The sequence below is a fragment of the Amblyraja radiata genome, chromosome 2, assembly GCF_010909765.2.
Source record: "Amblyraja radiata isolate CabotCenter1 chromosome 2, sAmbRad1.1.pri, whole genome shotgun sequence".
Classification (NCBI taxonomy): domain Eukaryota; kingdom Metazoa; phylum Chordata; class Chondrichthyes; order Rajiformes; family Rajidae; genus Amblyraja; species Amblyraja radiata.
In genome coordinates this window covers 53,206,213-53,232,566 of record NC_045957.1, presented here as the reverse complement: position 1 = coordinate 53,232,566, position 26,354 = coordinate 53,206,213, and the positions used below count along the sequence as shown (strand labels likewise).

General features: G+C 42.5%; 1 protein-coding gene across 3 annotated transcripts in view; it reads left to right on the top strand.

Moving 5' to 3' along the window:
* cdk6 (cyclin dependent kinase 6) overlaps positions 1-26,354 on the top strand; it is a 174,069-nt gene that overhangs the window by 127,946 nt on the left and 19,769 nt on the right. For all 3 annotated transcript variants that reach the window (XM_033046714.1, XM_033046706.1, XM_033046699.1), the window contains exon 5: positions 16,817-16,926. In XM_033046714.1, coding sequence (XP_032902605.1) covers positions 16,817-16,926 — 110 coding nt within the window. The remainder of the gene's footprint in view (positions 1-16,816; positions 16,927-26,354) is intronic.

The following is a 26,354-nucleotide window of genomic DNA, read 5'->3' as shown; positions in this document are numbered from 1 at the left end:
TTCCATTAGAGCACTGCTTACTGGATTCCGTAGAACTTCTCGGCAGTTCTGAACAGAGCATATTTCTGCACTGTTCGTTTTCTTCATGGACCTTCTTTTGCCCAGTAACATTATTTTTTTTAGCTCGTATATCACTTTTATTTTCTAGATAAACTTGGACCATCCTTTTGGTGATGTCTTTGAATTAAGGAATTACTCTTCCGGGAACGTAACACGTTTTGTTTGCTGGAAAAAGCATGTCCATGGAATTCTCATATTTTGTCATTTAAAAGCAGTATTTGAACAGTTAAATGGAGAATTCCTGTGAAAGTGTGTGAGCTGCAGGGTCACAGGCGGCTACAGCTGAGAATTCAAAGGACGGCCATCAAAGGCCTTTTACCCTCTGCTTCCCACACAGGGAGAATGTAAACACTGGCACAGTGCCAAGCATCCTGGAGAAGCCTTTTCGTGCATTGAACACTATTTTCCTCCATTTAATTAAGAAAAACCGAGGCGCATATTTATTTATATCATGCTTGAAAGCAGACAGTTGTAGGATGGCGAGGGTGTTAGTAACAGAAGCCTCATATTTGTAAAGGTATATTCAGGGTCTTCTGGCAATAATTTAACGTGCAAGGTTATGGTTCCTCTGTAGCATTGAATGTCTGCTATACTGATTCCAGCTAACTAGGACAACTTTCTCACCAGAAAGGAATGTGCAGAATGTTGTCATTTAATCATAACTGACTTGAGTTTTTTTTTACAGTATCTGCTATTTATTGCTAGCCAGCATCATTGTTCTTATCTGTCCAGCCTGCTTCACTGCCCTCAGATGTGGGAAGTTATAAAGTGAAAGAGCCTCTTATTACTAAGCAACATATGCATATTGATATTCTATTATTTAACCTGATTTCACATGCCATTATTGAAGAGAGAAAATCATGTAAGAGTGAGCTCTGCAGAATGTTTCATTTACTGTAGATTTATTTGACTGACGATGTTTGGTGAGTCACCACAGGAATTTGAATTAAATTGCCAGAATGCCCTTCGTTAAAAGATTTAACTCATGACAGGTTGTGGCAAATTACTTATCTCTGTGTTTCAACTCACATTCCTCAATTAGTGTGGTAGTTTAAATCCATTAAGTTGATATTTTAGCTAAAATATTGCATTTCTAAGCACATCTGCCAATACTGGGTCAGATTATGTCCATGCATTTAACTGTTTGTGCATGAGGTAGATCAGCCTGGCATCACCAGCAGGGACAGTGCCAACAACCTCAACTTCATGCATTAGGAGCTCACAGAAGCAATGGAAGGAGCACCTCATCTCACTAACTCTCGTTAGGCACCCCCTGCCTCAACAGCGGAACAGTTTGTGGGTTCTCACATTGGTCTCATTATTCTGCTCAGAACCCAAAGGAACAGAGTGAAAGGTGGTCATTTGGGACTCTAAGTGACACAGAAGATCCAAACTTTAATTAAGCATTGATGTTCATGCAGTAACATTCCTGGTCATTTACATTTTCAGGTTATTTAGCCATTGGACCACAATGTTGAGATCTCACTGACCTACGTTGTTTCTGACATTGGACTGCAGCCAATTATCATATGCATTATATCTATGAGGTGCAGGTGCTAATCTCTCAGTACTCTCTCACGTCTCTCTCTCACCCCCCCCCTCCTGCCTCGGGAGCTGCTCATAGCACTTCTGCAGCTGCAGCACAACTCTTTTAGTACATGTGCCAGTGGCGTAAAACAGAAAATAACACTGTCAGCAAACATCCTCACAGGATCAACGATGACTTGGTTCCACTGTGGGTTTTGTGTTTTTAGATGAGGCCAATGTGGGAACCTCAGACTTTTCCACAGTTTCTGTGACAGAACTCAGAATAAATTGTTTTGGGAGTCTAGCATACCAGTGATAAAGCCTGTCTAGTGTGGCTAATGAGTGTAATTGCAACCTCATCGATGGTTGGCATGTGCGAGGACACTGACAATGATTAACCTACCCGTTCAGTGAACTAGGAGGGTTTTACAGAGATACTAAAGATGGTGGCTTTGCTATGCCTTCAGGTGCCTGCTGTAGGTAGTCCAGGTCTCAAAAGCCAACGGAAGGGCAAGGATTATTGCTGCTTGGCAGAGCCATGAGTTTTGTATTAGTTCTGAAACATTTTTTTCATCAATTATCTGAAGCCTCTACTGGCTCAATGAAGGCAATGGCGATATTTACTGTTTCTGTCTGTCTTTGAAGTGAGGTGACTGAAGATATGAGAAGTAGTCCAGGGCCTTGCCATGAACCATTACTGTCAGTGGGCAATGTTATACAGTGTGGCAGGCTGGCACAGAAAATTTGTATTGCAGAAAATGGGGTGCAGCTGGAAGAACTTCACCTTTCTTTCCTCCGTTGCTGTCTCCACCCCCCCCCCATATATATTTCTAATATATGCCTCCCCATAGTTGGGAAACTCCTCCAACGCCAAAGTCTCTTCTGAGGAATTATGGGGAAATGTTAAATGCGTCCATTGTCTCCATTTACCTGATTTTAAATAGATGAAAAACATACCAACCAAACTAGTGGGGTACATTGTATCCATCCTGTGCTTTAAAAAGGCTCACCACCACCTTTTAGAAGGCACAAACCAGTGACTAACTACATGGAAACTCTTAATACTGCCCAAGCTAAAGACTACTCAGATGGAGTGGTTTAAACCACTTCAGCTTCTGTAAAATTGGTGAAAAAAGAAAGGTCCACTTTAAGGATAAGTTGGTAAAGGAAATACATTTCTTTCGAATCTGTTCCTTTCCATCCCCAACTTTGATTTTCCCAGGCTGCTGTTGAAGTTTTGGCAGCTAGAAGATCACATGTTTTTATGGAATCAATTACTTTCAATAGTTAGACAGTTGTTTTGAATACAGGAAGCATTTTCTCAGGGTTTCAAATATCAATGTTTGAGACCTTTAGGCGAAGTAATGCACAAGGGTACTGATTTTTGCAGAATTATTTTAATGTGTCCATTGCTTTGTTATCCTTGGTTTTGTGAAATGTTAACATACCATTTTATCAGAGCAGATTGCACCTTTGTTTAAAAAACAAAACAAAAGATGCAGCATGTAAATTCTACATGTGAATTGAAAGGGAGATAAATTATAGTAATCAAAATATAAGGTAAATGCGTCCTTTGTATGATGTTGGCAGTAGAATTTACTTGCTATGGATTTAAAACTAATCCATCCTAGAATGTGAAAATCTGCATCTAAATTTGATAGTCCTAGGAAATTGGATTGGGTATCATGAAGATTAGCTACACCAATTCAGATTGCTTCCAGTGGAGGCAGAGCACCGATTTAGTGTCACTTATCAATTCACTCCATTATTCTGTGCAGCCAGCATGAACTATGTTGTATAATGCAAGGCTCTGACAACATAGTGAGTAGTAACATGACTGAAATCTCTAAAAGGGAGATCCATTGTGATTGGAGCCAGTCACAGACTTCAGTGAGGTTTTGCTCACTGAACCTGAGATACTTATCATTTTGTTCCTCACTGGGATTCATAAAAGGAGAATCGCTTCCTGTACATCCTTGATGGATTTCACCTGCTGCTGAGAGTCCTTCACTTCCTTCACCTCCTCCCTTCTGCAGCAGCTTGATTTCCATTCAGTCTTCCTGTCATGCCGTAAACCAAGGTCAATGCCAACTAATGCTTCCGGGTTTGTTCCAAAATCCAAAAGCGAAAGCCTTTACCTCAAACCATATTCCATCACATCTGTTACATCATGGCCTTAAATTTAACAATGTTAATGAACTCAGAAAGCTCTTGGGAATAGTATAATCACAGCTTCAGAGTAGAAATTAATCAGAATATGAACTAATCATCTTGGTGACGTTGGGATTGTGAGGACAGTGAGGTGGTGGGGGGGTGGCTTCATGCTGTCAAATGCATGTTTATCCATTGGGATGAAGAGGGATCAGCTAGAGCATTGAAATGCACAAGCATTTTAAATGGACAAGCCTTGTTCACTGTGTGACTTTGCAACCTGTATACTCTGTACACCTCTGCATACAAAGGCTATCACTCTCACAAATGTAATGCAAATGTAATACATCGAAGAACTCTTACCACAAATATGTTAATGCGCAACATACATTTTGGAAAGAATTATGCACCTAGCACCATGTATAGAGGTTCCTTGAAACAAATTTTGTGTTGATTTTCTTCACCAAAGAAGAATGAAAGAGGCCATAACAACCGTACATCACACTATATTTAGCATCATGTACAGTATCCCTGCCAAAGTTATGGTTCATACCTGCTGTTATGTTAATTCTTGTAGTAGATTATATTCAATGCTAATAATAATGGTGAATTATTTCAATTGCTTTATTGATTATATTAATTATAGACTCAATGCTAGCAAACAAGTTTATACATTTAAAGGGCATCGTTCATGCCCTTCTGACCTATGAGAACATGATATGGCTAAAGAAGTACTTTTGAAGTCCACTCCTTCTAGTGATGTAGGAAATGCAGCATCTAATTTGCAAACAGGTTCCTGCAGACTGGAATAAATAGATGACCTCTATAAATAAAGTCAAATGAATGATAAATATTGACCAAGACATGAACTATAACTCCACGACTATTCTTTGAAATTGTATCATGATATATTTCCATGTCCACCTGAGAGAGGGCACCATGGACCTCAAGAATGCAGCACTCACACAACACTGCACTCAACATCAGCCAAGGTTTTTTGATCATGTCACTGAGTGGCTTGAACCTTCATCGCCTGACACCTGAGCTACCGCTTACATTGAAGAATCTTTGATTAAACATTCATTTGTCATGTGACCAGAAGCACACAAGTGAAAGTCATGTTAAAGATGGACATAAAAAATGATAACATATTATCTAAATGGTGGCCGACTAGGAAAAGGGGAGATGCAGCGAGACCTGGGTGTCATGGTACACCAGTCATTGAAAGTGGGCATGCAGGTGCAGCAGGCAGTGAAGAAAGCGAATGGTATGTTAGCTTTCATAGCAAAAGGATTTGAGTATAGGAGCAGGGAGGTTCTACTGCAGTTGTACAGGGTCTTGGCGAGACCACACCTGGAGTATTGTGTACAGTTTTGGTCTCCAAATCTGAGGAAGGACATTATTGCCATAGAGGGAATGCAGAGAAGGTTCACCAGACTGATTCCTGGGATGTCAGGACTGTCTTATGAAGAAAGACTGGATAGACTTGGTTTATACTCTCTAGAATTTAGGAGATTGAGAGGGGATCTTATAGAAACTTACAAAATTCTTAAGGGGTTGGACAGGCTAGATGCAGGAAGATTGCTCCCGATGTTGGGGAAGTCCAGGACAAGGGGTCACAGCTTAAGGATAAGGGGGAAATCCTTTAAAACCGAGATGAGAAGAACTTTTTTTCACACAGAGAGTGGTGAATCTCTGGAACTCCCTGCCACAGAGGGTAGTCGAGGCCAGTTCATTGGCTATATTTAAGAGGGAGTTAGATGTGGCCCTTGTGGCTAAGGGGATCAGAGGGTATGGAGAGAAGGCAGGTACGGGATACTGAGTTGGATGATCAGCCATGATCATATTGAATGGCGGTGCAGGCTCGAAGGGCCGAATGGCCTACTCCTGCACCTAATTTCTATGTTTCTATGTTTCTATAATGCAAACCTCAGCTGTTCCTTTACCTCAAGAATGCAACGACTCACGAACAAACATGTGCTAGATTGTTGTAATGACCTGCTAACCAGTCAAAGCCCTTCATTTCAGCATGTGCTGTCATCTTAATTTCTAGGTAGAACCACAGATTCTAAGTAAACTGTTTTTCTGGGTACATCCATTTCCTAGTTATAAAAACCTCTGGAAGTCACCGCAGATAAATAGACAAAGGTGTGTCTCTTTCATCTTCCCTGCATCTTAAAGTTTTATCATAACACTATTATTTCACCATTTAAATGGAAAGGAAGTTTCTGTTGGTGCCAAATATATGTGTCACTTCTCAATAACTACTCTCTGCTTGCCCATAACCACCCCTCCTCCCATCGTGCCTGCCTCAATACCATACTGTTACAGCTGTGAATTAAATGCCGAATAAAATAAACATCACTTTTCGTTATGAAGATTGGAGATGCAGCCATCTGGAGAGCTACTAGTAGCCGAACAGAATAGTTACTTTTAGAACGATAGTAACTTTTTGTGAGTTTGCACAAACCAGAAAGCATTGATTATGGTGTGAATATTCTCATTTGAAGTTGCATATCTGTTATTTTTGAATTTGAAATAATTTAATTGCCACACAACCAAGGTCGGTGGTATTTGGGTTGCCAGCAGCGGTACAATAATAAAGAACACAACCACAATAAAAATTTTACACAAACATCCACCACAGCATTCATCACTGTGGTGGGAGGCACAGAGCTTGGCCAGTCCTCCTCCATTTTCCCCCGTGGTCGGGACCACCACCCTCCACAGCCGTTGCTGCGGGCGTCCAGATGGTAAGGGACAAAGTCAAAGTCAAGGTGAGTCCAGGATCGGCTCTTCCCAACCAGAGACGGCGGCTTCAGGCTGGTGTAGGCCGCAGGCCGGCGGTCAAAGTTTTAAAGTACCTGCCGTGCCTCAGCCGGAAGCACCGCAGTCTGCAGGGCCGGCGGTCGAAGCTCCCCTCCAGGGGAGATGATAAGTCCATACCACGCCCGCGGTAGAAGACGGCCGCGGGCCGGCGGTGGAAGCTTCTTCCCCCGGGTCCTCCACGTGAGATCCCGGGCTGTAGACGCCGCACCAGCTGGAGTTCTGCAGACCGCTGCTTCAGGCTGCCGGCTGCCGCGGGCCAGCGTAACGGAGTGCTCCCCTCCAGCGAGGTCTCACCCGTTCCGTGCCGAGAGTCCACGCTGTGCCCGCCGCTGAAGCTCCAGGCGCGTCTCCGGGAAAGTCGGCGCCGATCCCTGCTGTTAGGCCACGGGGGAGGCGACCTGAAAAAGTCGCCTCTCCATGGAAGAGGCGGCCGAAACGGTTTCCCCCTTACCCCCCCCCACACCACCCCCCACACATAACACACAAAGAAACATTCAAAACTGACTTTTAAACATACTAAAAAAATTTAAAAAGTTGAAAAAAAGACGGACACGCTGCCGACAGGCGCTGCCAGTGCAGCGCCCCTTACCGCAATGCAGTGGAAGATCCCAAGAAAGAACAAAATATTACAAGGATATTAAGTTTGAAGCAATCAAAATTAATAGAGCAATGATTTCCATTGTATTAGCCGCAACTAGTATTTAATTGGATAGTAAAATGTATGTAGTTGTAATTCATAAATATATAGAGCAAAGGACCTATGACATTCGTGGGCATGTGATCAGAATCCGAATCAGAATCAGAATCAGATTTTATTCACCAAGTATGTTTTGCAACATACGAGGAATTTCACTGGCCAGGTCAGTCATACAATTAAAAGCAACATTCAAATACACATTTTAACATGAACATCCACCACAGTGACTCCTACACATTCCTGTGATGGAAGGCGAAATAAAGTTCAAGGCCTTCCTTTTGTTCTTCCTCGGTCGAGGACCTCGAGCCCTCCGTTGACGGGACGATCTTGACTCCCGTAGTCGGCGGCGTTCGGGCCCTCAACGTCGAGGCGTTCAGCTCCTGCATCGGGGGGTTATCAGCTCCCCTGCGCCGGGCGGTCGAACCTCGCGTCGGGGCTGGTTGAACCTTCTGCAGCATTGGAGCTCCCGACTAGCCTCTCCCGAGACTGCGAGCCCTTGATGGTAAGTCCGCAGGCCGCGGTGGGAGCGATCACAGGCAAGGGATCTGCTCCGATGTTAAGTCCGCGCCCCACGGTGGGGCTCACGACAGTCCGAGGCGACTCTCAGCTCCAGCGATGGTAGGCCGCAGAGCCCGGAGAATGTGATCCGAAAATCAATCACATCTCCGGGAAGGTAAGAACTTGATTAAAAGTTTCCCCCGATCCCCCCACCCCCTCCTCCCCCCACATAAAACAAACCGAAGTACATTAAAACAAATGCTTAACAGATGCTAAAAATAACAAAAGATGTAAAAACGAACAGACTGCCGGCAGGGCTGGCCATCTCCCCGGCGCACCAGGTGGTCTTTAATCTTGATCTTGATAATTGTTCACAAAATGTTAATTTACCTTTTTGTGCAGTTGCTGTTAAAACAATAAGACCATTAACAAGAGTGTGAAAGTGGTTTTATTTGATTATTGTTTTACTATCTTGCACACGGAATGTCTGAAGATGGGTCTCGACCCGTAACATCACCAATCCATGTTCCGCAGAGATGCTGATTTACTCCAGCACTTTTTGTCCAAATGGTGTTAAGTATTTGTTCAAGTACTGGAACATTTCAAACAATAGTTTCAAACATCTGCAAATAGTCGCCAATTCCACCGGGTATACCTCTTTTGTGTCAGATATCAGTTTTCAAATGTCGAATGTACAGTATGTGTTGTTTATGCTCTGTGCATTTGCAAACATTGTGGCTTCCAATAAAATACTGTGCCATTTAGTGTATAGTAACTTCATAGAGGAGGCTAACTGTTTATGTCAATACAGTCAATTCGTGTTAATCTGACACAAATTGTTAAAATTTGCATATGCTAGATTATTGAATTTTACGAACTCAGAGATTAACGATATAATGGCTCAAGGATTTTTTATTGCCACGTATGCACCAGCACAGTGAAATTTTCTTGCACAATCCGTAAATGCACAGTCGCCATATTTTGGCACCGTTTATAAAGAAAAAGGGAAAAAGTCCAAAGTTCAAGTCCGGTCTGCATGTTGGAAGTACTGGAGCGCCCCCGATCCAGGGAAGCCCAAGCTGCGGCAGGCCCACAACCTGACTTCCCTCTCTGTGTCCTGGGAGCACCTCCTGCATCCGACCTTGAAGACACTGGAGGCAATACCCTGGTCCCTCTCCTACCGGCCCACTCCACATGTCCATCGTCAGGTCTTCGATCTTGGCAATGGCTGGTTCTCATTCACAACCAACCGGGTCTATGTTCTCAGCAGCTGCCGAGCCCATCCTCGTTCTCGGCCAGCGGTTGTTGGCGGTTGCCACTGGGTCAGAACTAGAACTTCCCTTCTGCCAGCAACTGACAGTGTCGACTGACAGTGGTGGTACAATGTGAAATAATTCTTAGCTAGAATCTACCCCTTTATACAGACATATCTACGACACTGAAAACCTCTGCATGACGCAGAGGGACGAGGGGAAACAAACAGTGACAGGGCTGGTGGGACAAAGATTTACCCTATCCTTCCACTCATCTCCCAACCCTTCCTACTCTGAATACAGTGTAGTCAATGAATTTGTTGAGTGGTGTGGGCTGAATCACCTGACACTGACAAGACTAAGGAATTAGTGGACTTTTGGAGGAGAGGAACTACCTTGTCCCCTGTCTCCATCAAGGGTATGGATGTGCAGTTTACCAAGGAAACATAGAAACATGGAAAATAGGTGCAGGAGTAGGCCATTCGGCCCTTCGAGCCTGCACCGCCATTCAATATGCTGATCATCCAACTCAGTATCCAGTACCTGCCTTCTCTCCATACCCCCTGGTCCCTTTAGCCACAAGGGCCACATCTAACTCCCTCTTAAATACATCCAATGAACTGGCCTCAACTACCTTCTGTGGCAGAGAATTCCAGAGATTCACCACTCTCTGTGTGAAAAATGTTTTTCTCATCTCATCTCGGTCCTAAAAGATTTCCTCCTTATCCTTAAACTGTGACCCCTTGTTCTGGATGTGACCCCTTGTTCTGGAATTAGAAGGGGTACAAGTATCTTAGAGTTGACCTGGACAGTAAATTGGACTGGTCCAGAAACACTGAGGCATTGTATGAGAAGGGACAGAGCTGTCTGTACTTTCTGAGGAGGCTACAATCTTTTAATGTCTGCAGTAAGATGCTGCAGATGTTCTATCAATCGGTGGTGGCCAGTGCCAGCTTCTTCGCTGTTGTGTGCTGGGATAGCAGGGCAAAGGACATGGAAGCCAACAGAAGACATGGAATCCGTCTGAAGAAGGGTTTCGGCCCGAAACGTCGCCTATTTCCTTCGCTCCATAGATGCTGCTGCACCCGCTGAGTTTCCCCAGCAATTTTGTGTGCCTTCGATATTCCAGCATCTGCAGTTCCTTTTTGAACAGAATTAACAAGCTCATCAGTAAGGTTGGCACTGTCCTGGGGGTGGAGTTGGATTCATTGCTCACCCCCTCCAGGAAACACTGGTCAACCTGAGGAGTACTTTCAGCAACAGACTGGTCCCCCCCCCCCCAATCCACGACTTTCCCCTCGTCACTTTAATTTCATGTTGTATGTATCTTGTTGTGTTATATGACTGTTGGCAGACCAATTTCACTCCTGGGATAAATACAGTTCTATCGTATCGTATCTGTCCCCCCATTTCCCTCTTTCTCCCCTTTAACCCACTGACCAACCCCCCCCCCATCTTTCCCTCCTCCCTTCCCCTTCCACCATATCTCTCCGTCCAGCTTTAAATTCAACTCTTCCGCTTTTGTTTCCATTTTACCTGCAGCATTTATCACTTACTCCAGCCATCTGCCACTCAACCCCCTCCCCTCGCCTGTATCCACCTATCACTTGCCAGGCTTTACCCCACCCCTAAATCTACCCTACTCTCCCAACTTCATTAATCTAAAGTTGAGTCCTGACCTGAAGCATCATTTGTCCATTCCTCCAGAAGTGCTACCTGTATGCTGAGTTCCTTCAGTTTATTTTCTGTTGATGTTTGGAAAATGAGAATCAGTCTCTTCTGTTTTTATGTGTTTTTAAAGAGGAAATAGCAAACAAAATCACGTGAATGGGGTAATACCCGATGGGGCGTGGCATCATACCCGATGCCACGCCCCATTATTCAGTTTATTGTTTTCTTATCCATTAAGTGTCTCCAAATTCAGCCTGTGTAGATCTATCCTCAAAACATGATGGCATTATGCTTTACCAGTTGAGTATTTTCACTATTGATATTTACTTAGATGGACAAGGGCTGTTTAGGGGTAGTCAGCATGGTTTTGTATGTGGGAGGTCGTGTCACGAATCAGATTGAATTTTTGAAGATGTGACCAAAAACCTAGATGAAGGCAGAGCTGTAGATGATGTATGTATGGATTTCAGCAAACATTTGGCAAGGTTCTGCATGGTAGGCTGCGCCGGAAGGTTAGATCCCATGGGATCCAAGGAGAGATAGCTAAATGGATAGAAATTTTGCTTCATGGAAGAAAGCAGAGGGTGATGGTGGAAGGTTGTTGTTCAGACACGAGGCCTGTGACCAGTGGTGTGCCTCAGGGTTCGGTGCTAAGCCAATTGCTGTTTGTCATCTATATCAATGATTTTGATGAGAATGTACATGGCATGGTTAGCAAGTTTGCAGATTATGACAAAAGTGGGTGATATTGTAGATAGTGACGATGGTTGTCAAAAATTGCATCAGGACCTTGATCAGTTGGGCAGGTGACCTGAGGACTCATCGATGGAACCAAATGTGTGTACTGCCCAAACTCGCATCCACTGCTCATCCACTGATCTATTTCTTAGCCTATTTATTAAAACTACACTCGACTATTTTTCGTTCATAATTTTGTGGTTGTCCTTAATTACCTGAGATGTTTGCCCTGCATCTAGAATTCCACCATATTGTGATCACTATTATCAAAGTATCCTTAATCAGATTTCTTGTTAATCCCACTTTATTACACATGACCAAATCATGACCATATTCACTACTGCCAATTCCTCCATCTCCACCGCATCTGCTCCCAATATGAGGTTTTCCGTACCAGGATACCCTAGATGTTCTCATTCTTTAAGGATTGGGGGTTCCCCTCTTCCATCGCAGATGAGGCCCTCACACATGTCTCCCCTGTATCCCATGGTTCCATTCTTGCTACCACCCTTAGCAATATTCATTCTTACCGATATTTAAGCCAGAACCTTATCATCTATTATAGCCATTATATTATAATACCATGTAACATCTTTATTTCAAACACCGCTTTCTTAAATAAACATGCATAATAGAACCATGCTGGTCAGGTTAGCTTTTTCCTCCATGATATTCATGCTTTTTCTTTTGTACAACTTTTTCTTGCTACCAACATTGTTCCACTTCTTGGCAAATTCCTGAAACTGAATCAGAAGGTGTATAACTTTGCTGGCATATTTGAGCCCCAAACTGAGCTTCGGATTATTATTTGTCTACCTATTGCAGAAATTTCCATTTGTGCCTTTGCTGTCTCTGGATTTGATTCTTCCCAGGTTATCTCCCGTCTTCGTCCAAAGCTTTGCTGCCCATATACTAACTCACACCCTGGTGTCACTTGAAATCACTGGCAATCTACAGAAACGTCTAAGTGTAGGCATGTGAAATGCACACAGTACGTGGGAAAAATGTAATGCCCTGTGAGATCCACGCAGCATGTATCCTTTGGATTTAGTCATAAGGATTTACATTATTCCTTAGTGCAGAAATATGTAACACTATGCAAATAATTTCTGGGTCCTTATCTTTACTCTCTGTTTCTTCCAAGCCTTTACTCTTGGCAAATTCATTTAAACCCTACCCCAGAGTTCTTGGACAATGGGGTCAGACCTGAAAAATTATCTCTGCTGCAGAATTAATCCAAATGCCTCAGGAATCAAAATATTTCCTCCAGCACTACTACTCAGGCCACATATTTACCCGCTCTGTGTTCATTTTTCTATATTCACTCGAGTCATGGATACATATTGCATGGAAACAGGCTCTTCAGCCCAACTTGCCTACACCGACCAACATGTCCCATCTACACAAGTCCCACCTGCCTGCATTTGGCCCACATCCTTCTAAACCTATCCTATCCATGTACCTGTTTTTTAAACATTGCGATAGTACCTGCTTCAACTACCTCCTCTGGCAACGTGTTCCATACACCTACCACTCTTTGTGTAAAAACAATGTTGCCCCTCAAGTTTTTGTTAAATCTTTCCCCCCCCTTACCTTAAATCTATGGCTTGGTCTTGATTCCCCTACTCTGAGCAAAAGACTCTGCGCATTTACCCAATCTATTCCTCTCATGATTTTGTGCACCTAAAGTCATAGTCATACAGTGTGGAAAAAGGCCCTTCGGCTTCCCAAAATGCAACACCTCGTTATTATCTGTACTAAACGCCATTAACTAGCGATGTTACAATACTTACCTTCAGCGGCGCTGCAGTTCTGCCACTGGCCATGTGCGTGACTTTGGCTCCTTTGAGGGGGGGGGGGGGGAGCGGGATTAAAATGCCGTTTTGTCCTGCCTATCAGAGGCAGACTTCCTCGGGCTGCTAGCTGCTGAAGAAAAATCGATCCGACACCCGTTCGCGCTATATTTTTTTTAAATTGCTGGGCAATTTAATATTTGGATTAAAATAAAAAGCAACTTCGAACGCGTACAACATGACGGATCGCAAGAACGGGACGAAACAAAGTGTAAGTCGTTTATTTTACATATAATCTTGCTTCTTGGGATGGCTTTAATCTAATTTTACATTGGGAAAATGTGATTTGGGCCCCATATGAACCGGCAGTGTTTTTCCTGCCGATACGGAGTTCAAATTCACCGCAAATGCAACATTCCAATCGATCACGTTCCAGAAGCAAGATGATTAAAATGTCCATTTTTTTGGGAGATAAGCCGTCTAAATTGTCTATATTTTGTGTTATTCTCTCTCCATGATCATTATTTTTAAACTAAATATTCACAAAAGTTTGAGTCACCTGTGTTATGCAAAAAACAATAATTTGATTATATTTTGGGTGGCTGTTTCTAGATTAATTTATGGAAATTAAACATTAAATTCCTTCCATCTGGGATATAAATTCATGACAGTGAGATTTAAAAATCATGTTTTATTGTGAATTCTTGTGTGAATGGGATTAGTTTGTTATTTGGATACTTAGGCTATTTAAAAAAAATATCCTTTTCATAAGAAATGGAATCTACAGGACATTCTTAATGGGAAAGTAGTGGGCAGAAAGGCATGTCATGCATGGTTTGAAGAGCAAAAACTTGTAGTTTACAATGCCAAAATTGAAAAGTTGAGGATAAACAAGGTGTACAGAGTTGCTTATTGGTTACAATCTGAGGAGTATGATGATGCTACTGATTATGATATGCCAATGTACCAGCTAGCAACTGATCTTCTCCATAAAGACATGGTTTATTGCTAGAAATTGTAATTTATTTACCTATCTGTTATGGACTTACAGCATATTATACAATAATATTAAAGTTCTGATCTTCACATTTTTTAATTTTGAAGGCAGTCTGGGTGTTTATTACTATTTCCGTCACAACGGTCAATTTTGTAATTAACTACAATTAGGTAATTAACTAATTATATGCTTTAATTTCAGGTCATCCAAGTAAAATGTTTTATATTTGTTTCAGAATGCATCAATCTATAATAACTGAAAATTTCATTCAGTTCTCTTAATTTTTAAGAATGTTATGGGCTTTTGACTGTCCTCGATCACAGCTTTTGTGTTAAGTCAATGGAAAAGCAATAGGGAACAAGATGCTAATTTCCGAGCATGAAAATGGCCATAACTATTTTAATACTGAAGATATGAAAGTGAATTAGGTGTCAAATTAAACTTCTTTTTATGCTTTATCTGATGAGATAAATTGCAGACTTGATATTTAAAATATTTTGTAACATTGCTACATTAACCATTCCTCAACCCACCTGCCCTACTGATCAAGATCTTGCTGCCATTTTTGACAATCATCTTCACTATCTAAAATAGCACCCACCTTAATGTCACTAGCACATGGTACTGGGACATTATCATCTTTTCTCTAGCTCCAAAACTCCAAATCCTTTCCACCATGGCCATTGTTTCTTTGTGGATCAGAATGTTGTTGTTGTTGTTACTTTCCTGATATCCAATGAGTCCCAATTGTCAAACTTACCTGCAGAATTTCTCAGGTGAATTTTTTTGTGATATATCTTTTAGCAACTGACAAAAAAAATACAATTACCTTGATAATTGTAAGAGCTCGAGACAAATATTTCCAAGAACATTCATTTTGAATCTGGGAGCAGTTAGCCCTTACTTAATTTATTGTTATAATGAAACACAAATAGAACTCTTTGAATGATGCAAAGGGTTAATATGATGAATAACAGCAGATGTATCATAACAAAATTTATATTTTAACAGATATGTGCATGACTGTGGGCAGTTCCAAATCACGCATTTTTTTCAATTCATGGAAATGCTTTTGGCCATTAACACGCATCTGGTTAACCAACAAACCCTGGTTCCTCATTTAACTGAGCTTCCTCTTCATTTCTAGGATGGTAAAAGTTGTTCCTCTGGTCTTCCTCTACATTTATTTTTGCCCTTTTTTAACTTTTGATCTAGTATACATTTGCCATGTCAATATTTGAAATCTTAGGAAAAAATGCAGTTTTTGCGCAATATGAAACTGAAAATGATAAATTTCGACATTTATCTAAATTTGCATAAAAGTTTTTCCATTGTCAATGAGTTTTCATACTTAAAAACATGAGATCCCTGGATCAGGTGGTAAAGAGGTGTATATTTCGGACACTTCCTGGAATAGAAAACTATCCCAATTCCACCCTGTTACTTAAGCTAATGGTTAATTCATGGGTTAAAATTAGTATTTTTGCATGGAAATTTGCCATGGATGAAGTGATGAATACAGGGCGCATAGATAGACAGTACCATATTTATCATTTATGTACAACAGGAGAGATCAACACATTTGTATTAACAAGGAACTGCAGATGCTGGCTTATACAAAATGACACAAAGTGCTGGAGTAACTCTGTGGATTAGGCAACATCTCTGGAGTACACGGATAGGTGACGTTTCAGGTTGAGACCATTCTTCAGATCTGAAGATTCAGTCTGACCCAACCCAAAATGTCACCTGATGTCACCTGTGGCGTCACACACACTAACCACCACCCCCCCCCCCCCTCCCCCCCACACACACAGACACTAACCCTCCCCCCCTTGATATTATATTAATATTATTCATTTGCTCCTTTTATCCCATGCGCCGCCCTATCCACTCTCACATAGCCCCCAACAGCGCAGGTGCGGCTAGAGAGGGAGAGGAAGTGGGTAGAGAGAGAGGGCAGAGAAAGAGAGTGCAGGGAGAGAGGTGGCAGAGAGAGAGAGCGAGGGCAGAGAGAGAGAGGGCAGAGAGAGAGAGGGCAGAGACGGAGAGAGGGCAGAGACAAAGAGAGGGCAGAGACAGAGAGAGGGCAGAGACAGAGAGAGGGCAGAGACAGAGAGAGGGCAGAGACAGAGAGAGGGCAGAGACAGGGAGAGGGCAGAGACAGGGAGAAGGGAGTTTGCTGCCTTTTGTGCTTGGTACAATGACATGTAAATATGAATGCTGCCATAGGAACCTCACAGCCTTATTGTGACCCTTGTGGCAATAAAGACCTCTTCCCCAGAAGGGATGGTGATTTGAGAAGGGCCAGAGTCTTTGTGATGCGGCACAGTCTTCCTATACTTTTCTTTCAAGAAATATAGACACACTTGGGAAATGCCTCTTTTGTTTGATTGAAATGCCTTAATGAAGTGGAGAGTGGTTTCCTGCAAAGGAAACATGAAACGTGACAATTTGTAGTGTTTATGTATCTTTTAAACCCCAAGTGAAAGGATGTACCCTATTCATTGTGAAGGTGTCAACAAAACTGTATTTTCAAATGTAAACTTTGTGCCGTCATGATGTTTTGACCTGTAATAAATGAGATATTTTGCATTTGCAGGTTGTTACTTTGTGGTATCGGGCACCGGAAGTTCTGCTGCAGTCTAGTTATGCAACACCAGTTGACCTATGGAGTGTTGGCTGTATATTTGCAGAAATGTTTCGTCGACGGTAAGACTCAAATTAGTGCCTGCATCTTATATTTATTTAAGAACAAAGTGAATCATGAGGATGCCTGCTCTTTCATTGTAGGAAATCAGCATGATTGTGTTCCAGCACAATTCATCCTCGATCACAGGTGTCTAACATATAATATAGTAGTAGCTCTACACTGAACTCGCTTCTGAAATTCAGCCTTTCAGAAGCAGAGTGCAATTTATAACTGCTCCTCAATCGCACATTTAACTTGTGTGATCACCGATGGATTTCTACCCTCACTGACCTCTGCTGTCTCTGAGATGGAGATCCATTAGATAAAGCTTTCCTCGTTTCCATGCGCAATTGTACAGTTTAAATATGTGACCGTATATTTCAGCTAAAGGGTTGGGGGGCATTGACCAATTTAGAGACGGGTCTCATTATCATCCTCCTAATTCCCGGGATGGCGGGACAGTCAAATGCTGAGAGAATGGAGTGGATTGGCTTGTATACTCTGGAATTTAGAAGAATGAGGGGGGATCTTATTGAAACATATAAGATTATTAAGGGTTTGGACAAGCTAGAGGCAGGAAACATGTTCCCGATGTTGGGGGAGTCCAGAACCAGGGGCCACAGTTTAAGAATAAGAGGTAAGCCATTTAGAACGGAGATGAGGAAACACTTTTTCACACAGAGAGTGGTGAGTCTGTGGAATTCTCTGCCTCAGAGGGTGGTGTTTGCTGGTTCTCTGGATACTTTCAAGAGAGAGCTAGATAGGGCTCTTAAAAATAGCGGAGTCAGAGGATATGGGGAGAAGGCAGGAACGGGGTACTGATTGGGGATGATCAGCCATGATCACATTGAATGGCGGTGCTGGCTCGAAGGGCCGAATGGCCTACTCCTGCGCCTATTGTCTATTGTTTATTCTCTATTGTCAATTGAATGGGTGGTCTACCGCATATCCCAGCATTTGATCAGCACCAGATTCAGTGGTCTGAAGGTCGACAGAGCTGCAGAATAATAGGTGCAGGTGTAAAGTGCCTGGAGTGGCCAGAGGACCTATTGGGGATAGCAGGCAATAATATACTTGTGAACCCAAAAATAGAATTCTCACTACATCTTACCTCATAAAAATTCTGTCATATCCCGGTTCTTATTTCCCTGGCTTACTGGGAATGGCTAATAAACTGATGGTTCATTTTTATTTATTACAGGATTTTCAAATCCAAGTGTTCTGTCCAGACCCATTTTACTAATAATTTTGCAGCTATTTTCTCCCATAGAATATTAGCTTTTTTTTCTTCTGTCCAAGATGTTGATTAAACTAGGGCTAAAGGTACTATAAATTATAACAGAACACAAATACCGAGAAATTGACACTACACTAATTGTGCCTGTTCTGCAGACACTACTTTAGGAAACAATGACATTGGGGAAACATGCACGCACTTTTGATCTTATTTGTTCAAGCTTTTAATTTACCTAAGAAATTTATTGTATGTTTTAACTACATCTGAATTCAACCTAGAGCTCTTTGCAAATGCAACCAAACAGTTTGCACTCAGCGTTTTCATGAGGCTAGCTACATTGCAGACTGCGATTGTGCACAGAACCTTAGGATTCACCATCAAGGAACAGAAAATGTTCCCGTCACTGTCCCCTCATGCATTAAAAAATGAGCACGCCTGAATTTCTGGCTCAAATTCCTCTCTCATAGAGCCAGCAGATAAGTTTAGTCATCAGCTCTTCCCATGCAACCTCCCTGTTATGTCTTCTAAGAATGCTGCTCCAGTTGACTGAGATATCTTTTCTTTGATGCCACTCCCAGTCTTGTGAGACAACAGGGGGTTGTGACTGGCCCTATCACAGGCCACATCTCCGGCCATATCAAATGCATGATTATCTGGTGTTTAGCAGTACTGTGACATTGTGCATGTTTGTGTCATTAGAAACCAGAACTAAGGTTTTTTTTTTAAAACACATTTGGAGTTTCTGTCAGCTGGACAGGATGATAACAATTCTTAAGTTGGAAATACAGGAAAAATCTTGGTGACAAACAACAATTCTGCCTTTCAATGTAAATATTCAAATATTTTTTAATTTAACTTCCAATATTTTACAGCCCCCACATTATTTCTAATGTAAATTGCAATGTTGCTCTGTACTCTTTTGAATTTGCAATGAGTACCTCATTAACAGGAGAGAAGAGAAACTATTGAAACACATTTAATGATTCAAAATATTTGTTCTTATAAGCGTAGGACTGGGATTTTCCTGCTTGTCAGCTCACCAGTGACCCACTGAGGCCAATAGTGCGATAGGCTTTTAAACCTGGGTGTCAGTTGACGCTGGTAATATCTCTGTAAAGTATCATCACTCTGATCTTGTGCATCTATTTTTTTTAACTTGCTCCTGCGCCACATCATCAGCCATCCAGTACCACCCCTGCCCACACTCACCACCAGTTATTCATCCACTAATTACAGTCTGACTGCAACTGCGTTAAAGTAATTTCATTCCCACCAAACCTTCCTCACTCCCACAATAACAATTATTATTATTATTATTACATTTATTACCAATATGATAATGCTACCTTAGATGTATAGTGCATTAGCATTTTGATTACAGTGAGTTACAGGGCTTCACAACACAAAAACAAGCCCTTTGGCCCACATTGTCCATGTCTGGGTCCATCACCTTTGGATTTGGCCCTTCCAACCCAATCATCTGTCCAAATGTCTTTTGAAAGGTGTAATTGTATCCACTCTAGCATTCCTAAACAATATCAAGTGCCTGATGAGGTTTGGTGCTTAAACATCACTGCTTGTTTCATTATTAAATTACTCAATACTCAAAGGTGATGCATGGAGAATGTCGCCTGTGCTGAGACAAGTTGTGACATGAGGTGCCCAGTCCACTTTACCTGTTAGCTCAACGACAAACTAAAATGTATGAAAACATTTTTTAAAAAGGTATAGCATGCTCATATTTTGAGATCAAAGTGGCAAATTTTATGGCCTGAAGATATATCAATATCCTTAGTTCTTAATTTGCCATAGTAACAAACTGCAGTCATGAACTTCATTTGAAAATAGTCTTTACTTAGGCCCGATATGTAAGAAGTGTTGGAATGCCTCAGCGGGTCACGCAACATCTCTGGAGAACATGGATAGGTGACGTTCAGGTCGAGACTGGCTTGCGAAGGAAAAAGGGCTGTTGAGCCAAAACCAAAGAGGCCAACATCAGGCAACGCCATTGTAGTTGGAGACTCCATTGTGAGAGGTATGGACAGGGGTTTCTGCAGCAATAGACAGGATTCGAGGATGGTGTGCTGCCTTCCTGGTGCAAGGATCCAGGATGTCATGGACAGAGTGCAGAAAATCCTCAAGGGTGAAGGTGAACAGCCGGAAGTGGTAGTGCATGTTGGCACAAACGATGTCGGAAAGAAGGGGATGAATATTCTGCAGCGTGACTTTAGAGAGCTTGGAAAAATGCTGAAAAGCAGGACCTCCAGGGTTGGTATCTCCGATTTGCTTCCAGTTCCTCGTGCTGGCGAGAGCAGGAACAGGGAGATACGGGACGTGAATGTGTGGCTGAGGAACTGGTGCAGGGGACAAGGATTTAGATTCTTAGATCACTGGGATCTGTTTTGGAGTAAGGGGGAACTGTAAAAAAAAAGGGACGGATTGCATCTTAACAGGTGGGGGACCAGCATTCTGGCAGGTAGGTTTGCCACTGCTACACGGGTGGTTTTAAACTGAATAAGGGGGGTGGGGTGTCAAATGGGATAGTCGAGGACGGAGTTAAAGGGAAAGAGAGTAAAGGGATGGTTAATGACCCCAGAATTAACGGGAAAGGAAGCTCACAAAGGGATAGGAGAGTATGGCCAAGTGTAATAGGGATCGATGTGAAAGGTGAGATGCGTAAGGAATTAAAAGTATTGTATATGAATGCGCGAAGTATAAGAAGTAAAGTAGATGAGCTTGAGGCTCAGTTAGAGGTTGGTAGATATGACATTGTGGGGATTACTGAGACATGGCTGCAGGAGGATCGGGCCTGGGAACTTAATATTCAGGGTTATACATCCTATAGAAAGGACAGGCAGGTGGGCAGAGGAGGGGGGGTAGCTCTGCTGGTGAGGGATGGAATTCAGTCCCTTGCGATGGAAGACATAGGGACTGACGAGGTAGAGTCACTGTGGATTGAGTTGAGGAATTGTAAAGGCAAGAAGACACTAATTGGTGTTATCTACAGACCCCCAAATAGTAGCCCGGATGTAGGGTGTAAGTTGCAGCAGGAGTTAAAACTGGCATGTAACAAACTGTGGTGATGGGGGATTTCAATATGCAGGTAGACTGGGAAAATCAGGTTGGTTCAGGACCCCAAGAAAGAGAGTTTGTAGAATGCCTCCGAGATGGATTCTTAGAGCAGCTTGTAATGGAGCTGACCAGAGAAAAGGCAATTCTGGATTTAGTGTTGCCCAATGAACCAGATATGATAAGAGAACTCGAGGTAAAGGAACCGCTTGGAGGTAGTGATCATAATATGATTAGTTTTAATCTGCAATTTGAGAAGGAGAACGTTAAATCGGAAGTGGCAGTGATGCAGTTGAACAAAGGGGACTATGAAGGCATGAGAGGGGAGCTGGCCAAGGTAGACTGGAAAGGGATCCTAGCAGGAATGACGGTGGAACAGCAATGGCAGGAATTTCTGGGCATAATCTGGAAGACGCAGGATCATTTCATTCCAAAAAGGAAGAAAGATTCTAAGGGGAGTAGGTGGCAACCGTGGCTGACAAGAGAAGTTAGGGATAGAATAAAACTAAAAGAAAAGATGTATAGCACAGCAAAGAGTAGCCGGAAGCCAGAGGATTGGGAAACTTTCATAGGACAACAGAAGGAAACAAAACAGGCAATATGGGCTGAAAAGATGAAGTATGAAGGGAAGCTGGCCAGGAATATATAGAAGGACAGTAAAAGCTTCTTTAGATATGTTAAGGGAAAAAGAGCAGCAAAGTCAAATGTGGGTCCCTTGAAGGCAGACATGGGTGAAATTATTATGGGCAACAAGGAAATGGCAGAAGAGTTGAATAGGTACTTCGGATCTGTCTTCACTAAGGAAGACACAAACAATCTCCCAGATGTACTGGAGGACAGAGGATCTAAGGGGGTTGAGGAACTGAAATAAATTTTCATTAGGCGAGAAATAGTATTGGGTAGGCTAATGGGACTGAAGGATGATAAATCCCCTGGGCCTGATGGTCTGCATCCCAGGGTCCTCAGGGAGGTGGCTCTAGATATAGTGGACGCATTGGTGTTCATTTTCCAGTGTTCAATAGATTCAGGATCAGTTCCTGTGGATTGGAGGATAGCTAATGTTATCCCACTTTTCAAGAAAGGAGCGAGAGAGAAAACAAGGAATTACAGACCAGTTAGCCTGACTTAGGTGGTGGGAAAGATGCTGGCGTCAATTATTAAAGAGGTAATAATGGGGCATTTGGATAGCAGTAAAAAGATTAGTCCAAGTCAACATGGATTTATGAAAGGGAAATCATGCTTGACTAATCTTCTGGAATTTTTTGAGGATGTGACAAGTAAAATGGATGAAGGGGAGCCAGTGGATGTAGTGTAACTGGACTTTCAGAAAGCATTTGATAAGGTCCCGCACGGGACTGGTGACTAAAATTAGAGCACATGGTATTGAGGGTAGGGTGTTGACATGGATAGAAAATTGGTTGGCAGACCTGAAGCAAAGAGTAGGAGTGAACGGGTCCTTTTCAGAATGGCAGGTAGTGGCGAGTGGAGTGCCGCAAGGCTCGGTGTTGGGGCCGCAATTATTTACCATATATATTAATGATTTGGAAGAGGGAATTAGGAGCAACACTAGCAAGTTTGCGGATGACACAAAGCTGGGTGGCAGTGTAAACTGTGAAGAGGATGTTAGGAGGTTGCAGGGTGACCTGGACAGGTTGAGTGAGTGGGCAGATGCGTGGCAGATGCAGTATAATATAGATAAATGTGAGGTTATCCACCTTGGCGACAAAAACAAGGGGGCAGATTATTATCTCAATGGGGTTAGGTTAGGTAAGGGGGAGGTACAGTGAGACCTGGGCGTCCTTGTACACCGGTCACTGAAAGTTGGCGTGCAGGTACAGCAGGCAGTGAAGAAAGCTAATGGAATGTTGGCCTTCATAACATGAGGATTTCAGTATAGGAGCAAAGAGGTTCTTCTACAGTTGTATAGGGCTCTAGTGAGACCACATCTGGAGTATTGTGTACAGTTTTGGTCTCCTAATTTGAGGAAGGACGTCCTTGTGATTGAGGCAGTGCAGCATAGGTTCACGAGATTGATCCCTGGGATGGCAGGACTGTCATATGAGGAAAGATTGAAAAGACTTGCCTTGTATTCACTGGAGTTTAGAAGGATGAAGGGGGCCTTATAGAAACATATAAAATTATAAAAGGCCTGGACAAGCTAGATGCAGGAAAAATGGTCCCAATGTTGGGCGAGTCCAGAACCAGGGGCCACAGTCTTAAAATAAAGGGGAGGTCATTTAAGACTGAGGTGAAAAAAAACTCTTTCACCCAGAGAGTTGTGAATTCATGGAATTCCCTGCCACAGAGGGCAATGGAGGCCAAGTCACTGGATGGAATTAAGAGAGAGTTAGATAGAGCTCTAGGGGCTAGTGGAGTCAAGGGATCTGGGGAGAAGGCAGGCACGGGCTATTGATAGGGGACGATCAGCCATGATCACAATGAATTGCGGTGCAGGCTTGAAGGGCCGAATGGCCTCCTCCTGCACCTATTTTGTATGTTTCTATGAGACCCTTCTTCACTCAGAAAAACTGAAACTGTAAGTTTTTCTTGATTTCCACTTAGGAATATATCTGGTTTTCATTAGATTGATCACCAGCTCACTTTGAATCTTGCTGCTTTTCACTCAGCATTCTCTATGATCAGTAACAGTGCAATTTTAAGTACTTTTTCTCATCACCACTTCCCCACACTCACTACCATCTTTGTGTAATATTTCACCTGTATCAAGAGGCTCATTGAAAATATACATTCATAACAACAATTTAAATGTATATGGCATTCTTATCCTGTTTACACATCCCAGATATTCCGAGGGAACCAAAAATTTGGCTAGAAGTGGGTATTACAAAACACTTAAAAGGAAAGAGGTCTCCGACACATAATGTTGGCAGTGTGCAGTATAGCATTGTGTCGGAAGGAACTGCAGATACTGGTTTAAATCGAAGATAGACACAAAATGATGGAGTAACTCAGCATTTCGGGAGAGAAGGAATGGGTGACATTTCGGGTCGAGACCCTTCTTCAGACTAGGTCTCGACCCGAAACATCACCCATTCCTTTTCTCCGTAGATGCTGCCTATCCCGTTGAGTTACTACAGCATTTTGTGTCTATCTGCAGTATAGCATTGTAGCATCAGAGGAGTACCCTAGCAGAGTGGTTAAATTACTGAGCCAGCACAGAAGGTTTGAAGCTATTGATCCAGAAATATGAGTTTGAATCCCAGTATTTGTAACTGAGGAAAATAAAGTCAAATAAATAAATCTAGATTTTTAATTAAGTCTAACACACAACCATGGGACTACCAGATTGTTGTTAAAAAATCCAATTTACTAATGTCCTATAGCAAAGGTAATCTGTCATTTTATCAGTCTGACATTTACATGATTACAAGGTGGTCAACTCCAAGCCATTGGTTTGGCTACAACTGGAGTATTGTGTCCACTCTGTGGACCATTCGTTCAGAAGAATATAAAGGCTTTAGAAAGGGTGCAGAAGAGATTTGCCAACATGTTTCCAGGCAAGAGATATTTCAGTTGTATAGGTGCACTGGAAAAGGCAGGTTGTCTACTTGCAATGAGGCAAATGAGAAAAGATTTGATTTTTTTTTAAATGGTGAAAAATATAGACAAAGGATTGTCAGAAATATCAAGAACTGAGTCATTGGATGAAGTTCATTGTTATAAGAACCAAAAGTTATATTAAGATTTTTTTTAAAGTAACATAATGAATGGTAGGCTGGTAGGCAATGCCATGAGTTAGACTGATCAATTGTAGCATTCAAAAGTGAGTTGGATAAGTATCAGATGGAATTCATTTGCAGCACAAAGTGGGGGAATGGGACCAGCTGGATTATACCATAGCCATCTTATGGCTCTACTTATGAACCATCTCGTCAGTCACCCCTCTGCAAGGTGTGATTTTGCAGTTTAAGTGGGAATTCAGATTGCTTATGCAGTCTATTGGTGGATGTTGTCTCGTTCAGTTGTCTACACAAACTATATTGTGCCATTTTCAGCGTCAGTACACTCAGTGTAGGCAAATAAAAATATACATAGTTGGCTACAATACAATACAATAATACTTTATTTGCCAAGTATGTTTCGCAACATACGAGGAATTTCATTTGCCAAGTCAGTCATACAAATAAAAAGCAACAGAACACACAAAATACATATAAACATAAACATCCACCATAGTGACTCCTCCACATTCCTCACTGTGATGGAAGGCGAAAAAAAAGTTAAGTCTCTTCCCTTCTTTGTCCTCCCGTGGTCGGGGGTCTCGAGCCTTCCATTGATGGGACGATCTTGACTCCCGCAGCCGGCAGCGTTCGGGCCCTCCGCGTCAGGGCGATCAAGCTCCTGCATCGGGGGGGATTTCAGCTCCCCCGCACTGTGATCGGACCCCGGGTCAGGGCTAATCGAGCCACTGTGACTGTCTACATCCACGGTCTCTCCCGAGACTGCGAGCTCTCGATGGTAAAGTTCGCAGGCCGCGGTTGGAGCATCGATCCCAGGCAAGGAATCGGCCCCGATGGTAAGTCCACTCCCGCGTTGGGGCCCAAAGTCAGTCCCGAGCGAGGCTTCCAGCTCGAAGTTGTTAGGCCGCAGAGTGACCGGAGACACGACCCAGAAAGTAATCTGATTGGGGATGATCAGCCATGATCACATTGAATGGCGGTGCTGGTTCGAAGGGCCGAATGGCCTACTCCTGCACCTATTGTCTATTGTCTAATCGCATCTCCGGCAGGGTAAGAGACTGAATAAAAAGTTTACCCCGATACCCTCCCCATCCACCCACATAAAACAAACCAGAGAACATTAAAACAAACTTTCAAAACACTAAAAATAATTTTAAAAAACACGAAAATACAGACAGACTGTTGGCAAGGTTGCCAATCATACGGCACCTCTGGTGGTATATTAAAGTGTTCAAAGGGGAATGCCATTAATATTTTGGGACATAAGACTTTCCCATTGTGAAGGTAAAGAGATTGAATACAATATTTTACACCAATTGAATGGAAGTAATTGCAACCTTTTCAAGGGATTTGGCTGCTCGTTCTCTCCATTGTGCTTGTTAAGTCAGAATAATATGCTTGAGGAAATGTGCACCTACTTATTATAAATTTTAATCGGTTT